The 26,931-nt window shown below is 39.0% G+C and overlaps 1 protein-coding gene across 5 annotated transcripts in view; it reads right to left on the reverse strand.

Moving 5' to 3' along the window:
- CCDC15 (coiled-coil domain containing 15) overlaps positions 1-20,848 on the reverse strand; it is a 40,067-nt gene extending 19,219 nt beyond the window's left edge. For 2 of the 5 annotated variants that reach the window (XM_016204399.2, XM_087828545.1), the window contains exons 1-7: positions 20,664-20,848; positions 20,142-20,330; positions 18,070-18,219; positions 12,246-12,434; positions 10,762-10,875; positions 6,579-6,701; positions 5,632-6,330 (exon numbers count right to left, since the gene is read on the reverse strand). In XM_016204399.2, the coding sequence (XP_016059885.2) occupies positions 5,632-6,330; positions 6,579-6,701; positions 10,762-10,875; positions 12,246-12,434; positions 18,070-18,219; positions 20,142-20,309 (1,443 nt within the window). In that variant the 5' untranslated portion in view covers positions 20,310-20,330; positions 20,664-20,848. Of the gene's footprint in view, positions 1-1,917; positions 2,038-3,944; positions 4,068-5,631; positions 6,331-6,578; positions 6,702-10,761; positions 10,876-12,245; positions 12,435-18,069; positions 18,220-20,141; positions 20,331-20,663 lie in introns of all 5 variants that reach the window. The other 3 variants (XM_016204398.2, XM_087828544.1, XM_087828543.1) reach the window with 3 other exon arrangements.
- Between the last annotated feature and the right edge of the window lie 6,083 nt (positions 20,849-26,931).

Consider the following 26,931-nt stretch of genomic DNA (forward strand, 5'->3'; position numbering starts at 1 on the left):
TTTTTGTGGGTTTTCTTTCAGTCTGTATTGACTTTTGCTACAATAAAAATGAAATTATTTTCTGCTTAAAAAAAACAAGAAAAGTTGAACTTCTAGCACTGGTGAGGGAGTAAACCCACTATTGGCCTCTCTCTCTCATTGACTGTAACTATGATTGTGGTCCGTGGGATCTGGAGAGTGTAAGATGGGAATCCTAAAGAGGAGCAAGCTAGAAAAGTGGGTCCTTTAATTCTGTGTATGAACTGGCACATACCCCAGAGTCACCCTGAGCTGTGCATGCACAGGGTGGACCTAGAGGAGTACAACGAAGGCTTTGAGAACTGAATAGTGGGGTCACTGTTCACAGAAGGTGAGAAACTACTAATATTTGGGAACCTAAAATGAGAAAGGACTGATGACACAGGGCTGGTATGGCAGAAGGACAAGAGGAGGCCATAACTACAGAGCCGCACCCTCCACTGAACAGTCAAGATCAGGAACCCCTCCCATGCTCAGTTAATGCCCCACGCATTCTCCACAACTAGTTACGCTGCTTCATAACCACCTGCTTATGTCTCAGTCTCTCTTCTTTAGAAATTTGAGTGCTACATCTTGTTCAGAGTTCTATCTGGGATATTTATTACCTAAATAATGGATAACACCTAACAGGCGCTCAATAAATGTCTGACTGACTAATTCATTCAAAACATATTTAGCAAGAGACTACCAAGTACCAGCACTGTGCTCAAGGCTGCCCACATGCTGGTAAACAAAACAGGTGGTGCCTCTCCTCAGGAAGCTTACAGACCAGCGGAAGGCATATAAATAAGTAAATAATTTAAAAGTATACAAAATGTTTTGTGTACTGAGAAGGAAACAGAATGCAGGGATTAAAAAAGAAAAACAGAAGAGGGGAAGCTTATTTTTGATAATCTGCTCAGGGCAGTCTTTTCTAAGGAGGTGACATTTTAGCAGAAGCCTGAAGGATGAGAAAAGACCAGTTTTTTTTAAGCAAAAAGGGAAGACTATCCAGGTAGAGGGGGAAAATATGCAAAAGGCCTCAGGTAGGAAAGAGCCTGGCACAGTTCAGGATATATAAATGACAATGTAGAATAAAACATGACAGCAAACCCTTAGGCCGACCTTAAAGACCCAAACTAAAAATCACAAAAGAGCAGCAGTTTACTTCTGAAAACCTAGGCCCAAATCCTACTGTCTATGCCTCCTTTTCTTTTTGTTCTCCTAAAAGAGCCAAGAGGAAATTTCTCTTTAGCTTTCATATATCCTAACAATGCTGGTTGCCTGAGGCTGTTTTTAAAATAACAAGATAAAACCACAAGATAGAAATTATCCAGACAGTGGTAAAATTCTAATGGCACTAAACTAGACAGTGGTAAAATTCTAATGGCACTAAACTAGAATTCAGTTAAGCCATGGAAAAATCTTAGTAGGCCAGGGTATTTTAATATTTTCTTGAAAAACTATTGATCTTACCTCAGTACACCAAAACTTAGGCAATATAACATAACCCTAAAAACAAACTCCAGCCCAAACTCTGAGTAGTTTATTTCTTGGTGATCCTGCCTTATGCTCTACCAGCTTACTGGTGAGATCTAGTCCCAGTCATTGGGTAGAAGATCCTCCTGACCCCTCCCCCTCATTTCTTCTCCTCTTACACCACAAAAGAGAATGGCCACCAGAAATACACCTTTTATAAAGAACAGATATATAAAATATACTTCTTTCAAGAGGCAACAAGTGCTCCTGACAATACCCTAGGTTTCAGTGAGAGCCCTAGAGTCATTTCAGGTCGGGATAGGTTTTACACACTATAAACTAAAACAAGAATCAGCTTTTTGGCTCAGCCTCACTACCAGCTCAGTAAGTGCCTATAATCCTGTTTACATTCCACTACTCATACTCTGTGGTCTGCTCTACCTGTCTTCCGCCAGAAGCCTCTCTCCGGTGCTTGGGTGGAAGACAATGATGACCATCTGGAAGCAAATCTCGCCGTCTCTCAGCTGCCCCAGCAGATGGCTGCTGCCTGGAGTATAAGCTCTAAAAGATACAAAAGCATCCACCAAGTGTGTGAGCAGTGGCATAATAGCAGTGACAATACTGTAGGCAGCAATGACAGCCCTGAGGTAATCTAAATAGGTCAGAAAAACCTGATACATTATGGCATAAAAGTAAACTTTATACTTCCTGCCACTATTATGGATCTTAACTGTATCCACAAAGCAACTGTTTCTTCATCTATAAAATGACGATAATAGTAAAATCTATCTCCCAGGGTTATTGTGAGAATTAAATGAGACAATGGACACAAAGAACATGGTAAGTGCATAAGAATGTGGGCTGTTAGTCATACTAACATTAATATTATTGATATTATTAATAAGAAAAAGCACTATCGCCATCATCACTGTCTTTAGTAGTATAGCTCTGAGAAGCTCACATCAAACTCTAATTTACTTTCTGCTGCTAGTCTTGACTATACTCTCTCCTACCTGCTTCCTGGAAGAGCCCGGGTCCTGGATTTAATGTTAAGACATATTCATGGCACTCCGGAAACAACTACCTTCTCCATGTCTCAACTGTCATATTATATGAGGCCTGCTCACAGTTCCTGTGCTAAAGACAACATAAACATTGAACACCTATTTTCCAAGCAGGAGCATCATGCCAGGGCAACACTAAATGCTTCAGTGAAGAGGCCTGAAGTCTTTTCCATAGGTCAGAATGGCGTGATACATCACAGAACAAGAGGATATTATATCTTTAGCCAGTGTTATTGACCTTAAAACTAATCCCCTGAGGCAGTTTCTACACTGCCCTGTCGATCTTGAGCCAGAACCTAAGCAATTCCCTCTCTGCCACCTGCTCCTCGCTACAGCATGCTCTACTTCCTCTCTGGGAGAGGCTAGGTCTTCAGTACTGGGTGAAACATGCCAATAGTACTCAAGAAGCAGTTCCTTTTTCAAGCTCCATTTCTCAAAAGGTGAGGGTTGCTTGATACAGTTGTTTTAAAGAAACAACAAAATATAAAACTAACTAAGTAGAAATGATGGGTTCGTGACAATAATGTCGACTTCAGTGACAACCCCAGAATAATGATACTAGGGTAGGATAATTTAACGGCGGTGTGTGTGTGTGTTTAATGTAAAATTTCCAAACGCACATCAAAGTAGGGGGAAAAACAGTATAATGAGTCCCAAGATACCCATCACCTAGCTTCAACAATTAGCAACATTTTCTTTTTCTGCCTATCTCTTCTCCCACTTTTTTTTCTGGGGTATTTTAAAGCAAATCCCAGGTTATTCTGGCACTTTTCCCTTCTGCATGGGGCAACTCTTTATTCAGCAACATGTCTGAAAGAACATATGGCAACAAGGCAATATTTTTATAATGTTGGTAGTATTTTCCCAAGGTAAAGCCAGGAGACAAGCTGGTGTCATTTCCACAAGTATTCCTACTAGTGTCACCAATAATTCTGTGTACAAACACTAGATGGTGGCAAAGCTCAGGAAGTTTTGAGGTAGCAAACAGTTTGTTGTATCCTTCATCATAACTGGTTTGCAAACTCAATGCCTAGGTTTGGTGCACTGCTTCAGTTGATCAAAAATAGAATCCCTTCAGTAGTTATAAAACAATGTATAAGGCCAAATAAATATACTAAAGAACTTGAGTTTAAAAAAACAATTTACTGTTAACCAATCAATATTATATAAAACCTGTCTCTTGGTTAACCCAAACGACAGAGGTATGCTTTCTCAGCTAGAATCTTCTGAACGAGCTCATTTTGAAATAACTGAAAAGATTATATTCTCAGCCTACCTCTAGAAGCCTTAAAAGTATGTATTCTACATACAAACTAGCTTGAAAAGCTCCAACCCAATCTTAAGGAATTTTGTCTCTGTTACTCCTTTGGAAAGTGACAGTCCTCCCACAGTATTCTGCTCTACCTGATCTCCAAGGGAGGCTTGGTCTTGGACTTGAGGGTTAACATAACGATGACACTCCACAAGCAATTCACCTCTCGCTCTCTCTTCTCTCACAAAAGATGACGGCTGCTTGAAAAACATGTTCTAAAGGAACGACAAAAACAGAAATCGTCTAACCAGGGCAACGTGCTAATCATAATATTATAGGCTTCAGGGAGAATTCCAGGGACATGGTACCAGGTGAAGATATTCTGATATATTTTGATTTGAACAAGGATGTAACACTTTTAACTCGACTCTGAAGAACTTAATTTTTAATCCCAAACCATGTACAGACTAGTCTGACAAACTCCTCAAATTTTAAGTAATTTAGGATCTACTACTTCTTCCTACATTAGTCATGTAGGGCAATTACCACAGGTAAGTCCATGGGCTTCGGCAAAAGTTGTAATGTCATCTTAGCAAATTAAAAGTCTGATTCTATAATAAGAATATGAACATGGTTTATCAGCCTTGCGAATGACAGACCTGACTTGACTGACACAGTTCATTAGGACAGGGACTTTTGCACCCGACTCTACCCTTAACATTACCAGTTGTTAAGAATGCCTCAGATCCAGTCACTTTAGTCACTTTATTTCCTGTTTATCTCTCTCATTCTGCTCTACCTGATCTATGACGAATGCCTGGTCCTGGAGTTTAGGAGCCAGAGGCTGATAACCTGCCAGAGAAAAGCCATCTCTCCCTTTCTCATTTATCATATCAGAACATGGCTCTTTGAAGCGTACTTTCTTAAAGAGAAAAACATAAACCGTAAACTGCCTAGTAGGAGTAATATGATAGCAATCATATTCTGGGCCTTCTTGAGAAATTTACGGTAATTTTGAAAACTCAGGATAATGTGAAATACTATGGAATAAAACAGAAAACTGTACTTTTTCGTCAGTTCTAAAGTCCAGCTGAGAACAATTTTTGCAAGCTCCAAACTAAGCCCTAAACAACTCAGTTCCTGCTGGCCTCTCTCCTTCTGTTCTGCCCTGCCCCTGATGGAGGCCTATCTTGATGCCTGGAGATCCTGATGGACACCCAAAGAAAGTATCTCTCTCCCTCTCCTACTTATCAAAATAGATGCTGGCTGCTTTGAATTGCTGTCTAAAAAAGGAACAAAAGAACAATTGTTCACTTAAAAAAGACAGGTAGACCAACAATACTTCAGGGGATAGTGAGAATTCTGGAGTTATCTGAGATCAGAGAGTAACTGGACACCTTGCGGAATAAACGAAACACTATTCTCTCTCCCACGCATGCGCAGCCACGCCCTAAGTAACTTACTCCTTCCTGCTGATGCCTCTCCTTTTGGTCTAGCTGATCCCTGGTAGAGGGCTGGCCTTGGAACCTGGTAAAAGATACTGTAGGACACTTGTGGGCCACTCCTTCACCCATCTCTCAGCTGTAAAAGCTGATGGCTGCCAGAAATAGTTTTCCTAATGAAGATGGTGTGTGTGTTTTTTAAAGTAAATTGTCCAGACAGGGGTAATATGCTGATATTACTTTAAGGCTTAATGAGAACTCCAGAGTTAGAAATCAACCAGGACAATATTTTTTCCAACTATGAATCTCCAAATCAGCTACAATATAGTCCCCACAAATCCCACTCCAAACCTTAGTTTATTTCTTCTAGCTTTATCTCCTTCTCACTGTATTTTACCTGATATCTGGGTAGAAAATCCTGGTCTTGACATTTGGGCAGAGTATTCTGTTCTTTGGAGAGCACACACTGGTCTCTGGGTAGAAAATGCTGGTCTTGAGATTTGAGTAGGATAATCTGGTCTTTGGCAGGAATGTGCTGGTCTTTGGGTATAAAATCCTGGTCCTGATATTTGGGTTGAACATTCTGGTCTTTGGGGAGAACATGCTGGTCTTTGTGGAGAAAATGTTGGTCCTGACACCTGAGTAGAATATTCTGGCCATTGGGTAGAATGTTCTGGTCCTGACATGTGGGTAGAATATTCTGGTCTTTGGGTAGAAAAGCCTGATTTGGGGATAAAAAATCCTGGACGTCCAACATATTTCCATCTTCTAGTTCAATATTCTGGGCTTCCAGCATAAAACCCCGAGGTTTTGTCTTCACAACCTGGGCTTCAGGCTCAATGGCCTGGGCTTTGGGCTCAACAGCTTGGCCTTCCACAGTATGGCCTTCCAGCTCAATACCCTGGGTATGTGGCTCAATATTCTGGGCTTCGAGATCAATACTCTGGACTCCTGTCAAATCACCTTGGGTTTCCAGCAGATCAACTTGGAATTTGGGAATATAATCCTGGGTTTCTGGCAGAGTATCCTGAAGATGTAACTTCTGTAGCTCTTCCTCTTCCATTATAGCAAATAATGGATTTTTGAATTGTACTTTCTAAAAGTAAACATAAACATCAAATATATAATACCAGGTAGTAGCAATACTCTACGTTTTCCACAAGACTCCTAAAATAATCTTCAAAGGATATGGTAGTCAAATAAATTCCTAGAACACAATGCAAACTTATAGTCTTCGCTCAGCCTTCCCTAAACCTACGTCTCAACCCAGTACAGCAGCACTGGCGTCCCTGGCCCAGCTCACAGTTACTTTCTACCACACCGTCTCCCTTCGCTCTGCGTTACCCGCACTCTGCCGTAAACTCTGTCCTTCTGTTCGAGGAGGACATCCTGTTGGTGCCACCAAAGCCAACTTTCTCTCCTTTTGCTGTCTACCGCGACAGACGAAGATTCCTCAGCATCAGGCTCCTAAAGAGCAGACAAAAATGACAAATTCAATGAAATTTAAAAAGAAATGTATCCATTACAGGTAGAAACAATGTGACTGCAATAAAATCCTAGGCTTTAGCACCCTACTAATATAATTTCAGTAGGTCAGTATAGTCAAATGTTATAAAAACAGGACATTAGAAAAGTGCAAGAATGTACACTGAAAACTAGAAAACGTTGTTGAAGTGAATTATATAAGATCTAAATAAATGGAAAGATCCCATCTTCATGGTTCTCCATAGACAATATTATAAAGACAACAGTAAACTCTTATATTTACAGACAACTAATTTTCAACATAAGTGTCAAGACAGTTAAATGGAGAAAGAATAGTTCTTTCAACAAATGATGTTGGGACAAGTAGATATCCACATGCAAAATTGTAAGAACACTTCCTCACAACTATATGTAAAAATTAATATAATTTTTAATCCCCACAATGGATCATAGACCTAAATTTAACAGCTAAGACTATAAAATTATTAGAAAAACATATAGAAGGAAATATGCATGACCTCAGACTAAGCAATGGTTTATTAGATACCACATCAAAAGCACAAGCAACAAAAGGAAAAATAGATAAGTTGGACTACAATGAAATTAAAAATTTTGTGCTGCAAATAATAGCATTAAGAAAGTGAAATGACAACCCACAGAATGGGAGAAAATACTTGCAAGTCATGTATCTGATATGTATCTAGAATATATAAAGAACTCTTACAACTTGATAATAGAAAGACAACCCAATTAAAATAAGGTATCACACAGACATTTTCTCCGCAAGAAATATGTAAATGGGCAATAAGCATAAGAAAAGATGCTCAAGATGATTAGTCATTAGGAAAATACAAATAAAAAATACAGCGTGATACCACTTCACACCCACTAGGATGGCTGTAATAAAAAAGATGGAAAATAATAACAAGTACTGGAGAGGATATGAAGAAATTGTAACCCTCATATATTGCTGATGGAAAACAACCTGACAGTTCCTCAAAAATAATAAACACGAAGTTATCTATGACCCAGAAATTACCCTACTAGAGAAATGAGTGTCCACACACAAGAACATTTACACAGCTGCTCACAGCACAATTATTCATAAAATCCAGTAAGTGGAAACAACCCAAATGTCCATTAACTAATGGACATTAGCTATCCAATGGAATATCACTCAGCAATAAAAAGGAAGCATTGATACATGCTACAACATGAATGAACTATGAAAATATTATGCAAGGTGAAAGCCAGTCACAAAAGACCACAAACTATGATTCCATTTACATGAAATACTGCAATAAGCAAATCTACAGAGACAGAAAGAGTAGTGGTTGCTTAGGACTGGGGATAGGGACAGGGAGGGGATGGAGAGTGACAGCTAACAGGTATAGGGTTTCTTTTGGGAGTAAAGAAAAAGTTCTAAATTAGATTTTGGTGACAGTTGCACAACCCTGTGAGTATACTAAAAACCATTGAATTGTACACTTTAAATGGGTGAATTGTTTGGTATATGAATTATATCTCAATAAAACTGTTTTTAAAAACAATACTACACATGATAAGCTTAACCCTTAAACCTTTTCCTTAATAGCTATGGATAGTTCTAACAAGCCATTCTTTTTTTCCTCTACTCTACCTTTCCCTACTTGACTTGTCCATAAATTTCTGGTAATACACAGTATTTAAAAGGCCTTGATAAACTCCTTTTGTTCCTATATTTATCCTGATGGATGATGGTTTCCTACAAAGTACTTTCTGGAAAAAAAATCAATATATATAAAAATGGTCTAGAGAAAGCAATATGCTCATGAAAGTAAATTGAGTTTTTGTGCAAAATCTGGAGTGATCTTAGCAGGTTATGGAAGTATAACATAGAATAAAGGAAAACAAATTCTACTTCAAATGTCTGAACAAGTCACACATCAAAAATACAGCATGAAACAGGGTGGTAGGAGATATATTAAATTTATCAATGACAATTTGCCCCTATACCAGCCAGTAACAATTTTGGAAGGCTTATGATTTTTGCCTTGGTGACATGACAGCAGGCAAGCAAGTATATCTTCTATTTCTAGCTCCAGATCTAGAACAACAACCGTACAGATTCTAATGTCAGTAAAAATAAACCTAACAAGGAAATGAAACCAGAATTCAAAGCAGTTATGCTCTCCTTTCTGACTGAAAGATCCCCACTTCAGACAACTAAGGAGGTAGAAAACTTCAGATTTGAGGGAAACACTACAAACTTGAAATAAGCAATAAGAAAAATTTCACTAATTTCTTAATCATTCTCAATTACATGGAGTAGACTTGTTTCTGATGTTATACCTGAAAAATGCACATGCATTCTTTGGAATCAAGCAGCTAGCCTGAATTCATCATCATTATCACAAAAGTAACGTATTACACTTAAATGGCACCTTTGACGTATATAACTAGTTTATACAAGGATGTTTTCACAGACTTAATATTACCTCCTCCCTTCTACTGGATAATTATTTCAGTCAGACCTATGAACAGTATGCTTTGTGAAAAAACAATTGAGCAGTTTGAACATGTTCCACACAATATAAAATATCAGTCTCTAGGATCTAATAACCTTTTTTTCTGGTTTATTAAAATGTGTCCAATCACTTCATTCTAACAGTACCCTGGAGTCAATCTAACGGCCCAACCTATAGTACAGCCAGATCTAGGGTAGGTGTGAAAATGGTGAAGATACCAAGCCACTAAGAAAAATTTAGGTACAAAAGAAACTACCTGAGTCACAATAAGGCAACGCTTGTTAGAAAATGGTAACCATTCTGAATGCATCTAGATGGAATGTCATATATGGAAACACACTGATGCCCACTTGTATTTCTATATTTAACTATAAATTTCTTAATTAACACTGGAGAGAGACGTTATAGTTTAGTATTCTACCAACAGCAAACATATAAGTGACAAATGTTTTTGACTGTTGTGTTGAGATACTTAAGAAAAAAAAATACAAAAATAAAATATATATGTATAATCCAGGAAATTGTAAAAAAAATACCAATTAGGAAGCAAAACTGAGAAAGAACTAAATAAGACACAGAGTTTACAATAGAAAAAAAAAGGAAAAAAGACTAAGTGGTTCATTTTTCTAGATGCTGCCTATCAAAACTTGAAATTAATTCCAAAATTAACCATACGAAGGAAGTACAGGAGTTTAGCATCCAAATATGTGAACACCGAAATAAGTAGGCACCAAAACAGTGTTAATTTACAAGTACAGCCTTAAATATCCTTTTCAGTCTCCCTTCACCTTTGAGTTCCAATTATTTACTCTTATCTTTTGGGGGAAAAAACAATTGCTTTCTTTTTAAAAAATAATGGTATTTTTCTCCTAATTAGAAAGCAAGATATATACATTATAGAAAACATTTAGTAAAGAAAACCAAGAGAAGAAAATAAAAACCACCTGTAACAAAACTACCCAGAAATAATCAGCATTAACTTCTTGGTCCACTTCTTTCCAGGCTTTCATCTATGCAAATAGCATTCTCTCCCCATCTCTTTATTTGAATTAATTTTTTTCATAGTACTTATTATTTGAAATTATATTCTATGTAGAATATAATAGATATCTCTTTGCTGTTTATTATATCCCTCCCCACTAGCACAGAAGCTCCTTGAAGGATCTTTGTCCATCTTTCCACCACTTTAAATCCTGCTCCTAAAACAAAGCTTTGGCAATTACAGATGTTTCATAAATATTTGTTGAATGAATTTTTTAAATTGAGATTATGTTGTATATAATTTTGTATCCTACTTTTTTCACTGAACTTTATATCACAGACACTTTCCCTTGTCTTCAGATGTTTTTTGAAAGCATGATACTTTTTAGAATGGCTATATATAGATATAGCATAATTTTTTAACCATTCCCTACTATTGAATATTTAAGGTTATTTCTATTTATTTTATAGTTCTAAATAATGGTGAGATGAGATATAAAAAATCTTTATATTTTTATCTCTTTCTAAAAACAATTTATTAGAAATTAATTTACCTCTTGGATGGGAAAGCATTTCCTTGTATCATCTGAAAACACTGATGCATTTTTATTATTCACAGTTTTAAAGGATGCCAGCCGATGACGTGCCTGTTTCATGGTTTGACTAAGCTGCCAAGGAAAGGGGGAAAAAAGCAAACAAAAACAGTCTTAATACCAAATTCACTAAAGTGTTCCAACAAGAAAACAGGCCCCTATTATTTAAAAATGCCAGGCCTAAGACAAGAGGATTACTTGCAAAGGAAACTGTGATCTGCTGATAGTGTTTTTACAACATTATTTTTATTATTTTAAGAGACTGCATTTCATAACTTGATTTTAAGTGCTATTACTCAAATTGTTTTTTAATAATGCATGTTCTATACTATGTACACAAAAATATCAGAATCTAAAAGTTTGACTTAATACACTAGAAATTACTGAACAGACACATTCTTTACTTTCTATCCACCTTCCCAATAAGGAATTATTTCTTCAACTGGTCCTTGCATGCCTAATTACCTTTTATCACTCCTTGCTAGATGTCTCCAATTCCTAGTCTTCTTAAAATCCCTTTTTCCTATTTACATGAGCCCCTTCTTCACCCCCACATGTCTAGTTCTTAGTGACATCTAGTGGATAAAAACTGCAACAGAAACAGTAAACTTAATATCTATTGTCACGGTAGTGTGTGGACAAAAGTTTATAGGCTTAAAGTAGTTTAGAATAACTGAACATTTTTCAGTAGCTCACCTTCTTTAAGAAAAAAAGGTATAAAAACTTTTTAAAATTCTGTAACATTTAAGGCTTCTCATAACCTGATTTCCTCTGACATAACTAACCTCATTTCCTATTTTCTCCTCTAGAAGCTATCATTAGAAAGGTTCTATCACTTATTCCCAAAAATAGCAAGCTCATTACATATCCTAGACTTTTAACTGTCCCTCCTATCTCAAAATTCTCTTGAACTTACCAGTTCATTTCAGTTTATCAATTCAAAATATAGAACTCAAAGCTCATCCTAATACTTTTTTTTTTAATTTATTTATTGATTTTAGAGAGAGGGGGGAAATAAGAGAGAGAAACATGGAGGAAAGGAGAGAAAGAGAGAGAAAGAGAGAGAGCTTGTTGCTCCACTTATTCACTGGCTGATTCTTGTATGCGCTCTACCACGGATAGAACCCGCAACCTTGGCATATTGGGATGACGCTTTAACCAACTTAACTACTTGGCCAGGGCTCTTTCTAATAAGTTTTGAACTTTAACACTTTGGTACCTTACGTTAGATGATTCTAAAGTATCTTACCGAAAGTAAATATAAAACTTAAAATATATATATATAAAAATAAATATCATCCCATTATTTCCTCCTTTACAAAAATAAAAAAAGACGAGGAAAAAGTGAAGTTGAATGTGACACCTCCTAATCTCTACTTCATATCCTAGATATTTCATACATCTAAAAAAATCACTGACATAAAATAAAATAAAAATGTACTTACAGCCTGGGCTTGTTGGATTAATTGATTCTGATTTTCTCTATCTTCTATTCCATCCCCAAACATCTGGGAAGGAGGTAAACTAGCACTTCCAATAGCAGCATTCGAATTGTTTTGAAAAACACTTGTTCTTTTAGGAGTTAAGTGTGCTGAATCTGAAGACTTTTTGGCTATAGAGCCTTCTTTTTGTGCCTACACAAAGGAAGAAATAGTGACATGATTCTAGTGAGATTCACTCCAATCCAGTGCAATCAAATAATGCCTATAGGCAGCCCAAAAGATTTAAAATTGGTGGTCGGAAGGAGGTAGCAGAAAGTTTTAGCTGGCAAAAATAAATAACAAAATAACATTTACCAGGCACTTACTGTGTGCTAATAATTTACATTATCTCATCTAATTCTCACAACAGTCATAAGAGACAAGTATCATATCCCCACTTTATAGGTGAAGAAACTACCGTCCAGAGAAGTTAAGTCATTAGCCTAAGGTCACATTGCTAGTAAAATAGCATTAAACTAGGTCAGCATCATGGAGAAGTGAGAAAACCACTTTGCATCTCCCCTTAAATTTACAGCAAGTGAAACATCTATAATCCAACAAAGGTTCCTCTGCTCAACACACAAACACACCTAAGAGACACATCCATCTATCTGAAGGTGGGCATATTGGAACACATAGGGGAGGCAGGAGGAAGGGAAGGACAAGGATGGTGTCTACAGATATAGCTGGCCAGCCACTGCAGCCCCAACTAACAGGGTAGTGGTGGAGAAGTTGTAGTGCAATCCCCACACTATGGCCAGGTGGAGGGTAAGAGGAACAGAAGCAGCCTTGGTGTCCAAGAATCTGGCTCCCCACCATTACCAACCCTCATTGCTAGAACCTAGTAGCAACAGCAGAGATATCTAAGAGCACAGGTGTGCTGGCAGCCATTAGGAACAAGGTGGCAGCACTGTGGGCTTGCAAACCCAGCTCCTCCCTACCCACCACATCCCCCCACCACAGGTTGTTGCTCCAAGACCAAAGCAACCTGGACACAGCAGGGACACCCACCACCCCGGTCACCCAGGAGTCACTTTCCACACCAACAGTGACACCCTCTACTGCATGCTACCACCTAGGCCAAGCGGCACAGGTAAGAGAAAACAAAAAGATGCACTATAGCACCATCTACTGGAAAACAAAAGACCTCTAATTATCAACCTGCTGAAATGTTCAAATCAAAACGGTATCTATGGGGGAAGATACATTTGTAGTACATTCAACAACAAAGATAAATTAAAAAAGCAAAACTGTACCTAGACAAAAAGTGCTCACTGTCTTAAAGGCAAAGGGAAAACCCATAAAGTACCATAAATAACCAAGGCAATAAGGTAGCTCAGAAAGAAAATTAAAAGTTTCCAGAAAACAAACTCAAAGACACAAAGGACTGATTTAAATTACAGAGAATTCAATATTGCAGTTATTAAAAAAAAAAAAACTTAATGAGATACAAGAAAACTCAGAAATGCAGATCAATGAGCTCAGGAATAAAATTAATGAACAAAAGGAGTACTTTACCAAAGGATTGAAACTATAAAAAAGAACCAAACAGAAATTCTGGAGCTGAAGAACTCATTAAGTCAGATGAATACATTAGAAAGCATTGGAAATAGAGCAGACCAGACAACAGAAGAAGGGAGAGAACTACGAGTGAAAAAAATAATGAAAGAATGCTAGAGAACGATCTGACAGCATTAGAAAGACCAACTCAGGGATAATGGGTATCCTAGAAGAGGGAGAGAGGGAAAAGAACAGAGAGTCTATTCAAAGAAATAACTGATGAGAACTTTCCCAAACATACAAGGAGCTAACAGAACACCTAATTATCTCAATGCAAAAAGACATTCTACAAGATATTATATTATACTGTCATAAGTCAATGACAAAAAAAAATCTCAAGACAGCCAGGGAAAAAAAAGACAGTAACCTACAAAGCAAATGGCATCAGGTTATCATCAGATTTCTCAGTAGAAACCCTACCAGCCAGAAAGAGTGGAATGATATATTCAAAATATTGAAAGAGAGAAACCACCAGACAAGAATTATATACCCAGTAAAGTTATCCTTTATATATAAAGGAGAAATAAAGGGTTTCCCAGACAAACAAAAACTGAGGGAAATTATCTCCTTGAGACTTGCATTACAAAAAATATTAAAAGGAGCTCTTCTACCTGAAACAAAAAGACAAAAAGTATATAAAACTTTGAATAAGATGACAGACCGGTAGAAGCAAAAAATTCCAACTCTATTTTAGAATAGGGTATTAAGCACTTAATTATAGCATAAAAGTTAAAGGGGGGGGGAAGCATTAAAAATAACTATAGCTACTAAAATTTGGTAATGAACGTACAACATAAAAAGGGAGGCAACTCAAACAAATAAAATCAGAACTGAAAGAGAAGTTACAACAGACACCACAGAAACACAAAGGACTGATTATACAAGAATACTAAGAAAGACTATATGCCACCAAAGTGGGCAATCTAGAAGAAATGGACAAATTCTTAGAATCATATAACATTCCTACACTGAATCACGAAGAATTGGAAAACCTGAATAGACTCATCACTAGTAAGGAAATTGAAACAGTAATCAAAAACCTCCCAAAAAACAAAAGTTGCGGACCAGGTGGCTTCACTGGTGAATTCTACCAAACATTCAAAGAACATTCAATACCTATCCTTCTCAAACTCTTCCAAAAAACTGAAGAGAAGGAAATGCTTTGGAATGCTTTCTAAGTCATTTTACGAGGCCAATATTACTGATACCAAAATCAGACAAGGAAAACATAAAAAAAGGAAAATTACAGGCCAATATCTCTATATTAAAAGGGGGAACAGCATTAAAAATAACTATAACTACTACAATTTGATAATGAACATATAACATAAAATGGGAGGTAAAAAAATTCCTCAAGAAAATACTAGCAAATCAAATATAACAACGCATTGAAAGGATCATATACCATGATCAACTGGGATTCATTCCAGGGATGCAAGGATGGTTCAACAGCCACAAATCAATCAATGTGATATACCACATTAACAAAATGAAGGATAAAAAAATCATGTAATTATCTCAAAAGATGCAGAAAAAGCATTTGAAAAGTTTAACATATATCTATGATTTTTAAAAAAATGAGTATAGGAGGGAAGTACTTTGACATAATAAAGGCCAACATGACAAACCCACAGCTAAAATCACACTCAATGATGAATACCTGAAAGCTCTTCCTCTAAGATTAGGAACAAGACAAGATACCCACTCTTACCCATTATTCAACATAATACTAGAAGTCCCAGCCAGAGCAATTAGGCAAGAAAAAAATAAAAGGTATCCAAATTGGAAGGAAAAAAGGAAAACTGTCACCATTTGCAATGACATGAGGGTTTTAGAGAAAACCCCAAAGACTCCACCAACAAACTGCTAGAAGTAATAAACAGATACAGTAAAGTTGCAGGATACAGAATCAAAATACAAAAATATGTTGTATTTCTATATACTAACAACAAAATATAAGAGAAATAAAGAAAGCAATCCATTTATAATCACAACAAAAAATAGTAAAATACCTAGAAAATAAACTTAAGAAGGTGGAAGATTTGTACACTGTTGAACTGCAGACAAAGAAATGGATAAAAATTCCATGTTCATGGAAAGAATTAACATTGTTAAAATTCCATATTACCTAAAGCAACCTACAGATTCAATGCAATCCCTATCAAAATCCCAATGACATTTTTCACAGAAACAGAACAAAAAATTCTGAAATTTGTATGGAACCACAAAAGACCCTGAAAGCCAAAGCAATCCTAAGGAAAAAAATAACAAAGCCAGAGGTATTATACTCCTCAACTTCAAACTATACTACAAAGCTATAGTAATCAAAATGATACAGTATTGACAGGAAAACAGGTACACAGACCAATGGAACAGAATTGAAAGCCTAGAAATAAACCTACATATATATGGATGACTAATTTACAACAGAGCCAAGAACATACAATGGAGAAAGGAAACTCTCTTCAATAAATGGTACTGGGAAAACTGGACAATCATATGCAAAAGAATGAAAATAGACCACTATCTTAACATCAAACACAAAAATTAACTTAAAAATGAATAAAGCCCAGTCAGTGTGGGTCAACAGTTGAGAATCAATGTATAATCCAGGAGATCCCAGTTCGATTCCTAGTCAGGACACAGGTTGTGGGCTCAACCCTCAGCAGGGGGAGTGCAGGAGGCAGCAAATCAATGACTCTCTCATCACTGATGTTTCTCTCTCTCTCTCACTTCCTCTCTCTGAAATAAATAAAAACATATTTAAAAACAAAAAAAAGCCACTATCCTCGAGACCATCAAATGCAATTTTTAAAAAATGGATAAAGACTTGAATCTAAGATCCAAAACAATAAAATACATAGAAAAAACTAAGCTTCTAGACATTGACTTCAGAGATGTTTTTGTGAATTTGACTCCAAAGGCAAGGAAAACAAAAGCAGAAATAAACAACTGGGGCTACATCAAACTAAACAGCTTCTGCACAGCAAAAGAAACCATCAGCAAAACAAAAAGACAACCAACCAAATGGAGAAGATATTCACAAATGACATGTCTGATAAGGGGTTAATATCCAAAATATATGAAGAGCTCATAGAACTCAACAAAAAACAAAAAATCGGATTAGAAAATGGGTAGAGGATCTGAACAGGCATTTTCCCAAGGAAGACATACAGATGGCCAACAAACATGAAAAGATGTTCAGCATCACTAGTTATCAAAGAAATACAAATCAAAACCACAATGAGATACCACCTCACACTTGTTAGAATGGCTGTTATCAAAAAGACAAGAAATAACAAGTGTTGAAGAGGCTATGGAGAAAAAAGAATCCTTGTACACTGTTGGTGGGAGTGTATATTAGTGCAGTCACTATGGAAAACAGTATGGGGGTCCCTTTAAAAATTAAGAACTACCATACAACCCAGCAATTTCTCTTCTGGGCATTTACCTGAAAAATATAAAAATACTAATTCATAAAGATTATCTGCATATGTACCTGCAGCATTATTTACAATAGCGAAGACATGGAAACAACCTAAGTGTCCATCGATGGATGAATGGATAAAGATGTGATATATATATACATATATAGATATAGAAATATGTTACTACTACTCAACCATTAAAAAAAATGCCATTGCAGCAACATGGTTGGATCTTAAAGGGTATTATGCTAAGTGAAATAAATCAGACGGAAATGGACAAAAACTGTATGATTTCACTCACATGTGGAATATCAAACAAAAAAGTAACAAACTAACAAAACAAACTCACAGATAACAGACAACAGAATGGTGGTTACCAGAGAGAAAGAGCAAAATGGGTGGAGAGGGTCAAATATACGGTAAAGGAAGGAAACCAGACTTTAGGTGGTGAGAATGCAATAGAGTATACAGATAATGAATTATGTTGGACACCTGAAATTTATATATTATTAACCAATGTTGTCTCAATAAATTTAATTTTAAAAAATAGCATAAGCCCAAATTCAAACACAAATCTGAATCCCAAACTAACATTGTTTTTAACTAGTGAAAGCAAAAACTGAGTCAGAACAACGTAGGAATAAAACACGGTTTCTCTACATACAAACCTACTGCTCTCACCAGCAAATCAGATACAAAGCATAGAATGAAAAGAAAGTGATCTGGTACTGCCTAATAGCCTATCTCAGAACACATATACTTTCCATTCACTCTCTCCTCAGGGCTCACTTTGAACTTACTGCTTCGTAAGACTTCTGAAGCTGTTGTTTCTTCCTCAGCCTAATTTGTTGATTTACTCGGTGTTTGACTTGTTTCTGAAAACGCTTCAAAGCTTCTTGTTTTTTTCTTAGCTGTTCCTTTAGTTCTTCTTCAATCATATATGCTGAAGTCTTTAAAGATGAAAGATAGAAAATGAACTTAAATGTTAACAGCTTTTCCCATTAGGGCTATGTTATAAACACAAAGCAATCAGGAAACAATCGTGAAAAAATAACTTGTTCTATAATCCAAAATTCCCAGTAGAGTAAGGAAATCACAAGAGTTCAGAGACAATAATCTAGACATAGTGAGTACCAAGAGCTTAAAAGCAAATCACAAACTAAAAAGTGGAATTTGGAGTACTCAAATCAAATCTTAATTTTTCACTGAACTGAGAAGAAACAGTATCTTCATTAATTCTTAATGAACCAATTCAAAAAATCTTATGTTACACATTTTCCAAAATGGGTAAAACTGGCCAGATACACCAGATTGCTCATCATTCACCAAATATCTTATTCTAAAATGCCTTCATACTCAGAATTATGCTCCATTTTTACCCCAGCATGCCCTCCCTGTAATCTCTATCTTGTAAGGGCCTATTCAATCTTCAACACCATCTAATACCCAACTCCTAGTACCTTCCACAGTCCTTTCTTCTTCTAAGCTGTTATGCTATGGTATCTCTGATTAATGTTAATTGAGTAGAGTATTTCTTGATTCCTCCATTAGATTATGATCTCTGAGGGCAGAAAAAATATTTAATCCTCCTTTGAATATAAAAGTACTCAATATTTATGTAATGCTCAATTCCAAAACATATTCTAAACAATTTGGAACATTTTATCCCATTTGAGTCCCTGACAGTATTCACAAAGTCTTATCTTTCTTCTTTAAATTAGAGTCTTAGCCCTTAATCATATGCTACCTGAACTCTTAAAATCCTTTCTGGAAATAAGCAGAGTAGAAATAAATAAATGAATACATACATACATAAGTAAGTGAATATACAACATTGCATTACTATTTAACATTTACTTTAAACATATCTCATTTTTCCTCTAATATCAAGAACCACTAAGTAAACATACTTCATACTTTCACCTTCATGCTCAGCACCATGTCTATACATTCAGAACACCTTCACACATTTTATGCGTTCTATAAATACTTACCAAATGCCCATATTTATTAGGAATTAAGATGAAGGTGGAAATGTGATGATAAGATTTTCCCCCTATGATCTAGGAGCTCACACTCCATCAGGAAAAGTAGATATGTAAACAACTTACTATGAATGTAATGTGGTGCCACAATAAAATTCGAACAACTGCAAAGTGAAACAGTTTGGTGAAATACTATAAAAATCTTCTTACAAAATTATCCTCATGTGTTAACTAGTAGTATGAGTCTAATCATGTAAACTGGCACACATGTAAACTTTGCAAAAGTTTCCTTTCATCTGAAATGCTTCTTCCTCCCTACCCTCTTGCACTTAAGCATATCCACTCTTTAATGACCAATGCAAACTGTATTTCCTCATTCATTCAACAAATATTTCCTGAAGGCCTACTATAAACCAGGACAGGAGTGAACAGAACACAAAGGTCTCTGTCCTCGTGGGATTTATAGTTAGGCTTCGTCAGAATCCCCATCAGAATTAATCTCTTCCTCTTCTGTTTTATTACTGCATGTTGCCTGAATCTCCATTACCAAACTTATCAAAAAACTTTAAGTAATCAATTAATGTTACATGAAAAGTGGCCAACTGTGGTCCTGACTGCACTGCAGAATGTCTGGAAGATAAAGACAGTGCCTATCGCTTGTGCATAACAAGCAATCAGTGTGTGAAGTAAACTGAAATATATACATATACAAGTAAGTAAGTTTGGGCAAATACATACGTGTTTGTTCTACAATCCTAATACAAGAGTACATCTATTTACGACAGAACAGAAACAGGTCCTCAGACTGTCCATCTTTAAGCACCAGAGGCTAATAAGAAGAAAGATGGGGTAGGAACCCCACCATTTGGGTTCAAACTGACACTCACATGTGCTGGGATCTCCGAACTATGTGGTGAGGCAGGTTCCACCCAAGCCCCAACGGGAACTATAGCCTGGTTCCTCTCAGCCAGCACTGCCAACACGTCCTTGCTCTTCAGGGGGTTTAAAGCCAGGGGCAACCTTGTGGTATTTCGACGCTTCTTGAGAGGGGCCATCCTTCTTGGGATCTGTGACTCCTGGATAGGAGAAAGGAAAGGCTTAAAATCTTCAAACGACCGCGTTAAAAGCTTAACTTCCTAACCCAGGAGCCACAGTCCCAAGAGAGGGAGAGAAGAAGGCAGTCGCCTGACAGAAAGTGGAAGAACAGGGATTCTTGAAGAGGACAGAAGGGAAGAGAAGTGGGAAGAAATAACGGGGGGAAAGGCTTAAAGACTGCCTTCCGGAAGAAATGGGGAGCAGAGGCTCTGACTGAGAAGGAATGTACCCCAGGGGTGGCAGAGCGAGGTGAGACAGGGAGGACTGATCCTGGCAGCCAGGGAGAAAGGGGGTTGGGAGGGCGGGGAGAGAACCTGGGTCTGAGGTAGAGTCCAAATAATCCGTATCCGGTTATGGGGAAGACGCTGAAAGAGGAGGGGAGTCCCCGGACAGATAAAAGCCTAAGTCTGAGGCCTCGGGGTCCCACTCCTGCTGAGATATCAACCGCAACTCGCCAGACTCAAACTTGACTCAGGATACCAAAGTAACCGCCTCCAGTAAACCGCCACTTCCGGGTGGGCTGCCCCGCCCCTCAGCCTCCCTGAACCCGCCCCTTCCGGACTCCCATCATCTCCCGGGGGTTGGTAAGGCGTGAGGGCGGGGTTCCGGCTCCGGCTCCGTCACTTCCGCTGAGGGGGCGGGACTTGTGAAGGCGCGAGGAACAGGGCGGAAAAGTGTCAGAGTGGCCGCTGGGTCGTGCTCCCGGCCATTGGCGGCCGGCTGAAGGGAAAACTGACGGGTAGCCGTAGTCCCAACACTGAGACCTTCCCAAATCCTCCAGGAAAAGGGATTCGCCGGGCTGGAAAGCTGACTGGACAGCAAGTGTCCCTGTTGAGGGGAGCGCGGGAAAAGGAAGAATGCGGGCCTAACCGGGCTTCCTCGAGGAACAATAAGTCAGTGATCCTTTGTGCGCCTCATTACGTTTTTAATGCTATTTCATACATATTCATATATTTGAACTTCGCTGCCTCCTGAGTGGTCCCCCCTCCCGCTCCACGCTCTGTTATACTCCTCAGCACTTCACTATCCCTGTGAAATACCCATTCATGCCATTCAGCATGCAGTTGAGAGCTTTTTATATACCAGTGCTGTTCTGGGCACTGGAAATGTAAATAGTAAACAAAACAGACAAGTATCCCTTGCTCATGGAATTTATAGGATAATGAGCAGTAGCCAAAAACACACGTGAATAATAGATGTGTCTGATGCTGATGCATATTGCAGAGTAAAAGCAGAAGGAAAGGATAGTGTGTTAACAGGAGGAGACATGAAATTTTAGATAGTATGAGCAGAGAAGGCTTCACTGAGGTACTCTGGAGGAAAGACTCCAATGAAGTCTCATGAGGTAATAGAACCAGCCACTGTAATCTTCAAGGAAGAGTTTTATAAAAGAATGTTTCAGGTAGAGGGAACAGCCAGTACAATCACTGCGAGGTGATTGGGCCCAGCCTGGCAAGAAGACTGATGGGACCCCTGCAGAGTAAGAGGGAGAGAGTCAAACTAGAAAGTCAAAAGTTAGGGGGTGGGTAATCGTGTAGAGCATTGTAAGCCACCGAAAGATGGAGAGCCACTGGAGGGTTTTGAACAAAGGAAGGCCATAATGTGACTTAAAATGTTAAAAAATTCTAGATGCAGTACTGAGAATAGACTGAGGGGAATAAGCAAGTAGACCACTTAGGAGGCTATTCCAATCATCCAAATAGGACTTCGGGATGTCTTGAATCAGGGAAGTCGTGGTAGAAATGTTGTGATGTAGTTGGACTTTCGATATATTTGGGAGGCAAGACTTTGAGGAACTGTTGAAAGTTGGATATGAATGGTGTGTGCATATGCGCGCGTGTGTGTGTGTGCGTGTGTGTGTGCGTGTGTGTGTGTGTGTGAAAGAGAGAGAGAGTTGTCAAGAAAAATTCTAGAGATTTCATTGTAGGCAACTGACAGGATGGAGTTGCCATATACTGAGATGGGGAAAATGGTGGAAGGAGTAGGTTTAGGAGGAGGCAGATTAAAGAGTTCAGTTTGAGACAAATTAAGTTTTATTTATCTAATTGACATTCAAGGAAATAGTATGATAAAATTGGCTGGAGTTCAGATGAGAGTTCTGAGCTAGAAACATAAATTTGGAAGCTGTTAGCCTGTAGAATTAAAGCCATGAGACTAAATAAAATCACCAAAGGACTAAATATACACAGATAAGAAAATAGGTCCAAGGACTGAGCTCCAGGTTCATGATTATGAATTTACAGTGAGACCAATCAGCATGGTTGAGTGTTTTTCTTCAGTTGCATGGTTACAGGCATGAAGTAGGTGGAGTATTTAATTTTAACCAGGGTTGAGCAAGAAGGAAACCTATCCCACCTGCACACAGGGGTGAGGAACAGAAAACTGCCTCCACTTGAGAGGGCCAGAGGGTCATTGATTGGTACACTTTTACACACACACACACACACACACACACACACACACACACCAACACACCAACGCTGGGAAGAAATGTTTTTAGGTAGCTCATTGCTCTTCCTAACCCTCTACCTCAAGGTCTATGCCTCCCACTAGCAGCTGTGTCAGTGATTTTATATGAATCTATACTTTTGTTATATCCAGAGAGATCACATTGGAGAAAACCAGCCATTCATTTTTGTGTGTTCTGCTGTGATTATTATGCATTATTAATTGTCATATGTTCTCTATCCCAAATCACTAAGGATAGGGTATTACAGTGCAGAGAACAGAAACTTTAGGAACAAAGTTGGATTTATATTCTGGCTGTGCAGTTTGCTATCTGTGGTCAAGTCACATAATCTGAGTCTTTTTTCCTCATCTCCAGTATAGGGGGAATAACTGACCTTTCTGGGTTTTTTAAGGGGGGTGAGAGAGGGAGGGAATTAAGGTAATATATGTAAAATGCATGACATATAATAGCCTTTCAATAAATGCTAATATTTTTTTAGGAATCAAAATAGAAGCCATCTCGTCTGCGTTTAGATGATTTTAATTTGTCTGCCCATCATTCCTTCTCCCATTCCTTCTGGTAATAGAACAGCCCACCTGTGACTGTGGGGCTAGGCACATGGTCCAGCCTGAGATAGTATTCTGTCCTCCTGGCTATAGTGATTGATCCAGAGCTGTACACATGACCTATGCTAGGCCAACCACAGTCTTCACTGAGATTTTTTTTTTAACTAGCTCCATCAAAAGTCTTCTCCTCCCTAGATAACAAGCCACACTGTTCAATGTCAACCACTAGCTACATGTTGCTATTTAATTTTAAGTTAATTAAAATTTATAATTCATTTCCTCGTCCCTACCACAACACTTAAAGTGCTCAATAGCCACATATGGCTAACAGCTACTGTACCTGGCAGCACAGAGATTGAACATTTCCATCATCACAGGAAGTTATATTGATCAACACTGATACTCTATGTCTGGCAACCACAATCCCCATCAAAAGGTGTGGGAATGCTTGAGAAAATGAAGCTGAGCTGACACCAAGAACTATGCAAAAGAGATGAGTGATAACCATGACGGCTTTTAACTATATATTTCCCAATTATTCCAGCTCCCTCCAATATTTTGTTACATGATAGAAGAAAGTCTTCCTTTTTTGCTTCAAATCATTGAGGTTAAACTTCTGTCACTTACAACCAAAAAATCTGGACAGATCATATTCCTTAAGGCTTGTTGGGCAGCAAACCAGTTGCAGACTCGTGGAGGGCTAACTCTGACAAGGATCTGTAAGCCAGACAAAGCTGGCAACAAGGGGTGGAAATTTTGGCTTGTCCTCAAGGCCTCCTCCCCTAATAACTTAGCAGGGACCTTCTTTTAAGAAACCGTGTTTCTTCCTATGTTGAATCCTGTGTATGACAGTCCATCTTCTCAGCATCCCTGGATTCACCACTGGGAACCCAATTTCTTTTACTAATTAAGCTTTGTTTTTTATGGCCCTTTTGCCCACCTTATCCTCCGCTTCACATCTTGCTCAGAACCTTCCTTTCTTACATGAACTTTTACTTCTGGGCCTGAATATGAATGCAACTTCTTTTAGGAGTGTAGCAGGAACACTAGACAAAGCAGCACAGACTGAGTCTGAACTGTGAAGGCTAACAAAATCTGTGACTTTGAGCAGGTTCCTTACCTCTCTTGAGCTCCAATAAACTTGGGAGCCTTGGGAAAAAAAAATCCTACGCACAGAGTTGTTAGAAGAGTAAATAAAATAATATTTAAAAAGGCCATTTGTAAGCGGCAATGCAAATGTTCTACCAATTATACTTGCAGATTTAGATGCTACCTTTCCGACTAGATGTAAGCACCGGGCCAGGGATTGCATCTTCTGTTATTTTTGAGTGCGCCACCTTCCCCCTTTCCCACATCCCACTCTTCGTACTGTTAGCGTAGGTGGCCATTAGTGTTAGTAAGTGAAGGAAACAAATGGAATCAGTAAGCCTAATAAACTAGGGAGCTGAATCGGACAATAAGCCTAACTTACTAGGCAGCCAGAGCAGTGGAAGGCTCCTCAAGGAACGGACACACACTCCTCAGAAGGGCCTTACTCTCATCCGACCCTAGTGGGATTATGGGGGGAGGGGGTTATTGGGGGAGGGGGATGCCTCTTCAGCACCTGCCCAGGGGAAGCCAAGATGGCGCCGGGGGAGATCGGTACATACGCAGTAGAAACTAGGCGACAGCAGCAGAACTTTGGGACCTGTTCAGCAGGAGCGAAGATGGCGACCACAAAGGGGCGGGGCCTAGCCTGGGAAAAGGATCAGATTGGGTAAGGCGCACAGACCCCCGGAAGATCTAGGAAATGGATTGGTTAGTGGGAGGACACAACACAAGCGTGAGAAGGCTTGGGAAAGAGATTGGTCAGTTTGAAAGTCCGCGATAATACAATCAGTTTAGCAAAGGCCTCTCGGGAACTTGCGCTCACTCGTGCGGCTGCCCATTCCTCTGTGGGTTCTCTCCCTAGCCAGGCAGCCGCGAGCGCCCAAGCACGGGCTGCAAGCCTGAGCCCAGGTGCAGCAACGCAGCACTGGCTGGGGCGCAGCTGGGAACGGAGACCAAGCTGGTCGGATGGGGTCAGAGACTGAACTGGACTAAACTTCGGCATGGACTGAACCAATGGCACAGGATTTCTGGACCCCGGCCCTTCTGGGCTTGACCAAGACAAGGCTGGACTTCTTCCTCAGCGGGAACGACAGAAATGGGACCCCGGGAACCTGGGGGCAGTCTTTTATTTTTACCCCAATAAATCCCACCACTGCACCTCATCCTCCCATGTGTGGGCCCCTGGAAATGCTTTTCTTGCTACCTCGTGGAAGGACCCCATTTCCGCCAGCAGCATTACTAACCTCTAGAGCATGGAGAGCTGTTCACACAGCAGGCTAGCTGATTTCCATTTCTGCCCCTCCCTCCTTGAAAGGAGGCTGAGAGAAGGAGGATGGCAGTGAATCCTTCCTGGGACATAGTTGGTAGGAAGACACCATCTGAGGATCCAGGAGAAGGAACACAATGAAGCCTTTCATGAGTTGGGGGTAACTTGTGGCTTCCCGATGATTTTTCAACCTGTTTTTATTCGAGCACTGATGCTTTAGAAAAACAGAACTCCAGAAATGTTCTCTAGAATGTCCCTCGGTACATCTTAAGTAGGTCAGCAAACTGGATCTTTCCAACACTTTAAAGCCTATTAACTTCTCTTTGTTTCTCTAGAGAGCTTCTGAATAGGGCACGTTCAGCAACCATGGACACAAGCCTGAGTTCCTCCCAGTTTCTGAGGGGGCTGGAATTCTATTCAGAAATCAAATATTTACTCTCAGCATAAAAGGCTTTGATGTTTTTCAGCTTTCCAGTATGGAAATGGGAGCACCTCCTCTCTGCCTTACAGAAATGTACCCAGGACTCCATGCCACCCTGTTCATATTTTGCTCCCAACAAACCCATACCTTTTGAGACACCATATCTCTGCAGAATGCTCTTCCTCTGAGTGACTCCTCACATTTACAGAAATCTGCAGGCAGCAAAACCATCGTTCATGATGAGGCCACAGGAAGGCAGGAGGGGCCTTTAACTCTATCTCCACTTTCTATTTGATGTTTCTCAGCAGCGAGCCAGAGTAGGACTACCTAGGAGAACACTCAAAAAGAAAAAGGGGAAAAAAAGCCCTTGAAGAGAGCTATTCCTTACTGACCAGGCCCACAAAAAGCTTGTTTTGTTTCAAAGAGAGCTAGCTAATCTCTCTTTTTCGGTGGCTGCTGGAACAGCGAGACCCTGCCTCCTCAGCAGAAAGCCTCACACACTCCTTGTTTCCCAGGCAATACCACAGCTCTACAAACTCTCTGGTTGGCACTGGTCTCCTGGATCCTCCCTCTCCAACCTGGCCAATGGAACTAATGGTAGGGACAACTCTGGTACCATGCACATATAGGTTTATGGAGCAAAGAATCAAAAATAACTTCAGCAGTAGTAGGGGCCACCTTCCATCATGTAGCTTAGAGAATAAGTGCTGGAGGTTAAAGGTTAGACCAGGCTCAAGACACACACACAGGAGGGGACTTGCCCACTGAGGGGTTAGGGAAGCAGTCAAAA

Source organism: Miniopterus natalensis, chromosome 20, assembly GCF_054644295.1.
Source record: "Miniopterus natalensis isolate mMinNat1 chromosome 20, mMinNat1.hap1, whole genome shotgun sequence".
NCBI lineage: Eukaryota > Metazoa > Chordata > Mammalia > Chiroptera > Miniopteridae > Miniopterus > Miniopterus natalensis.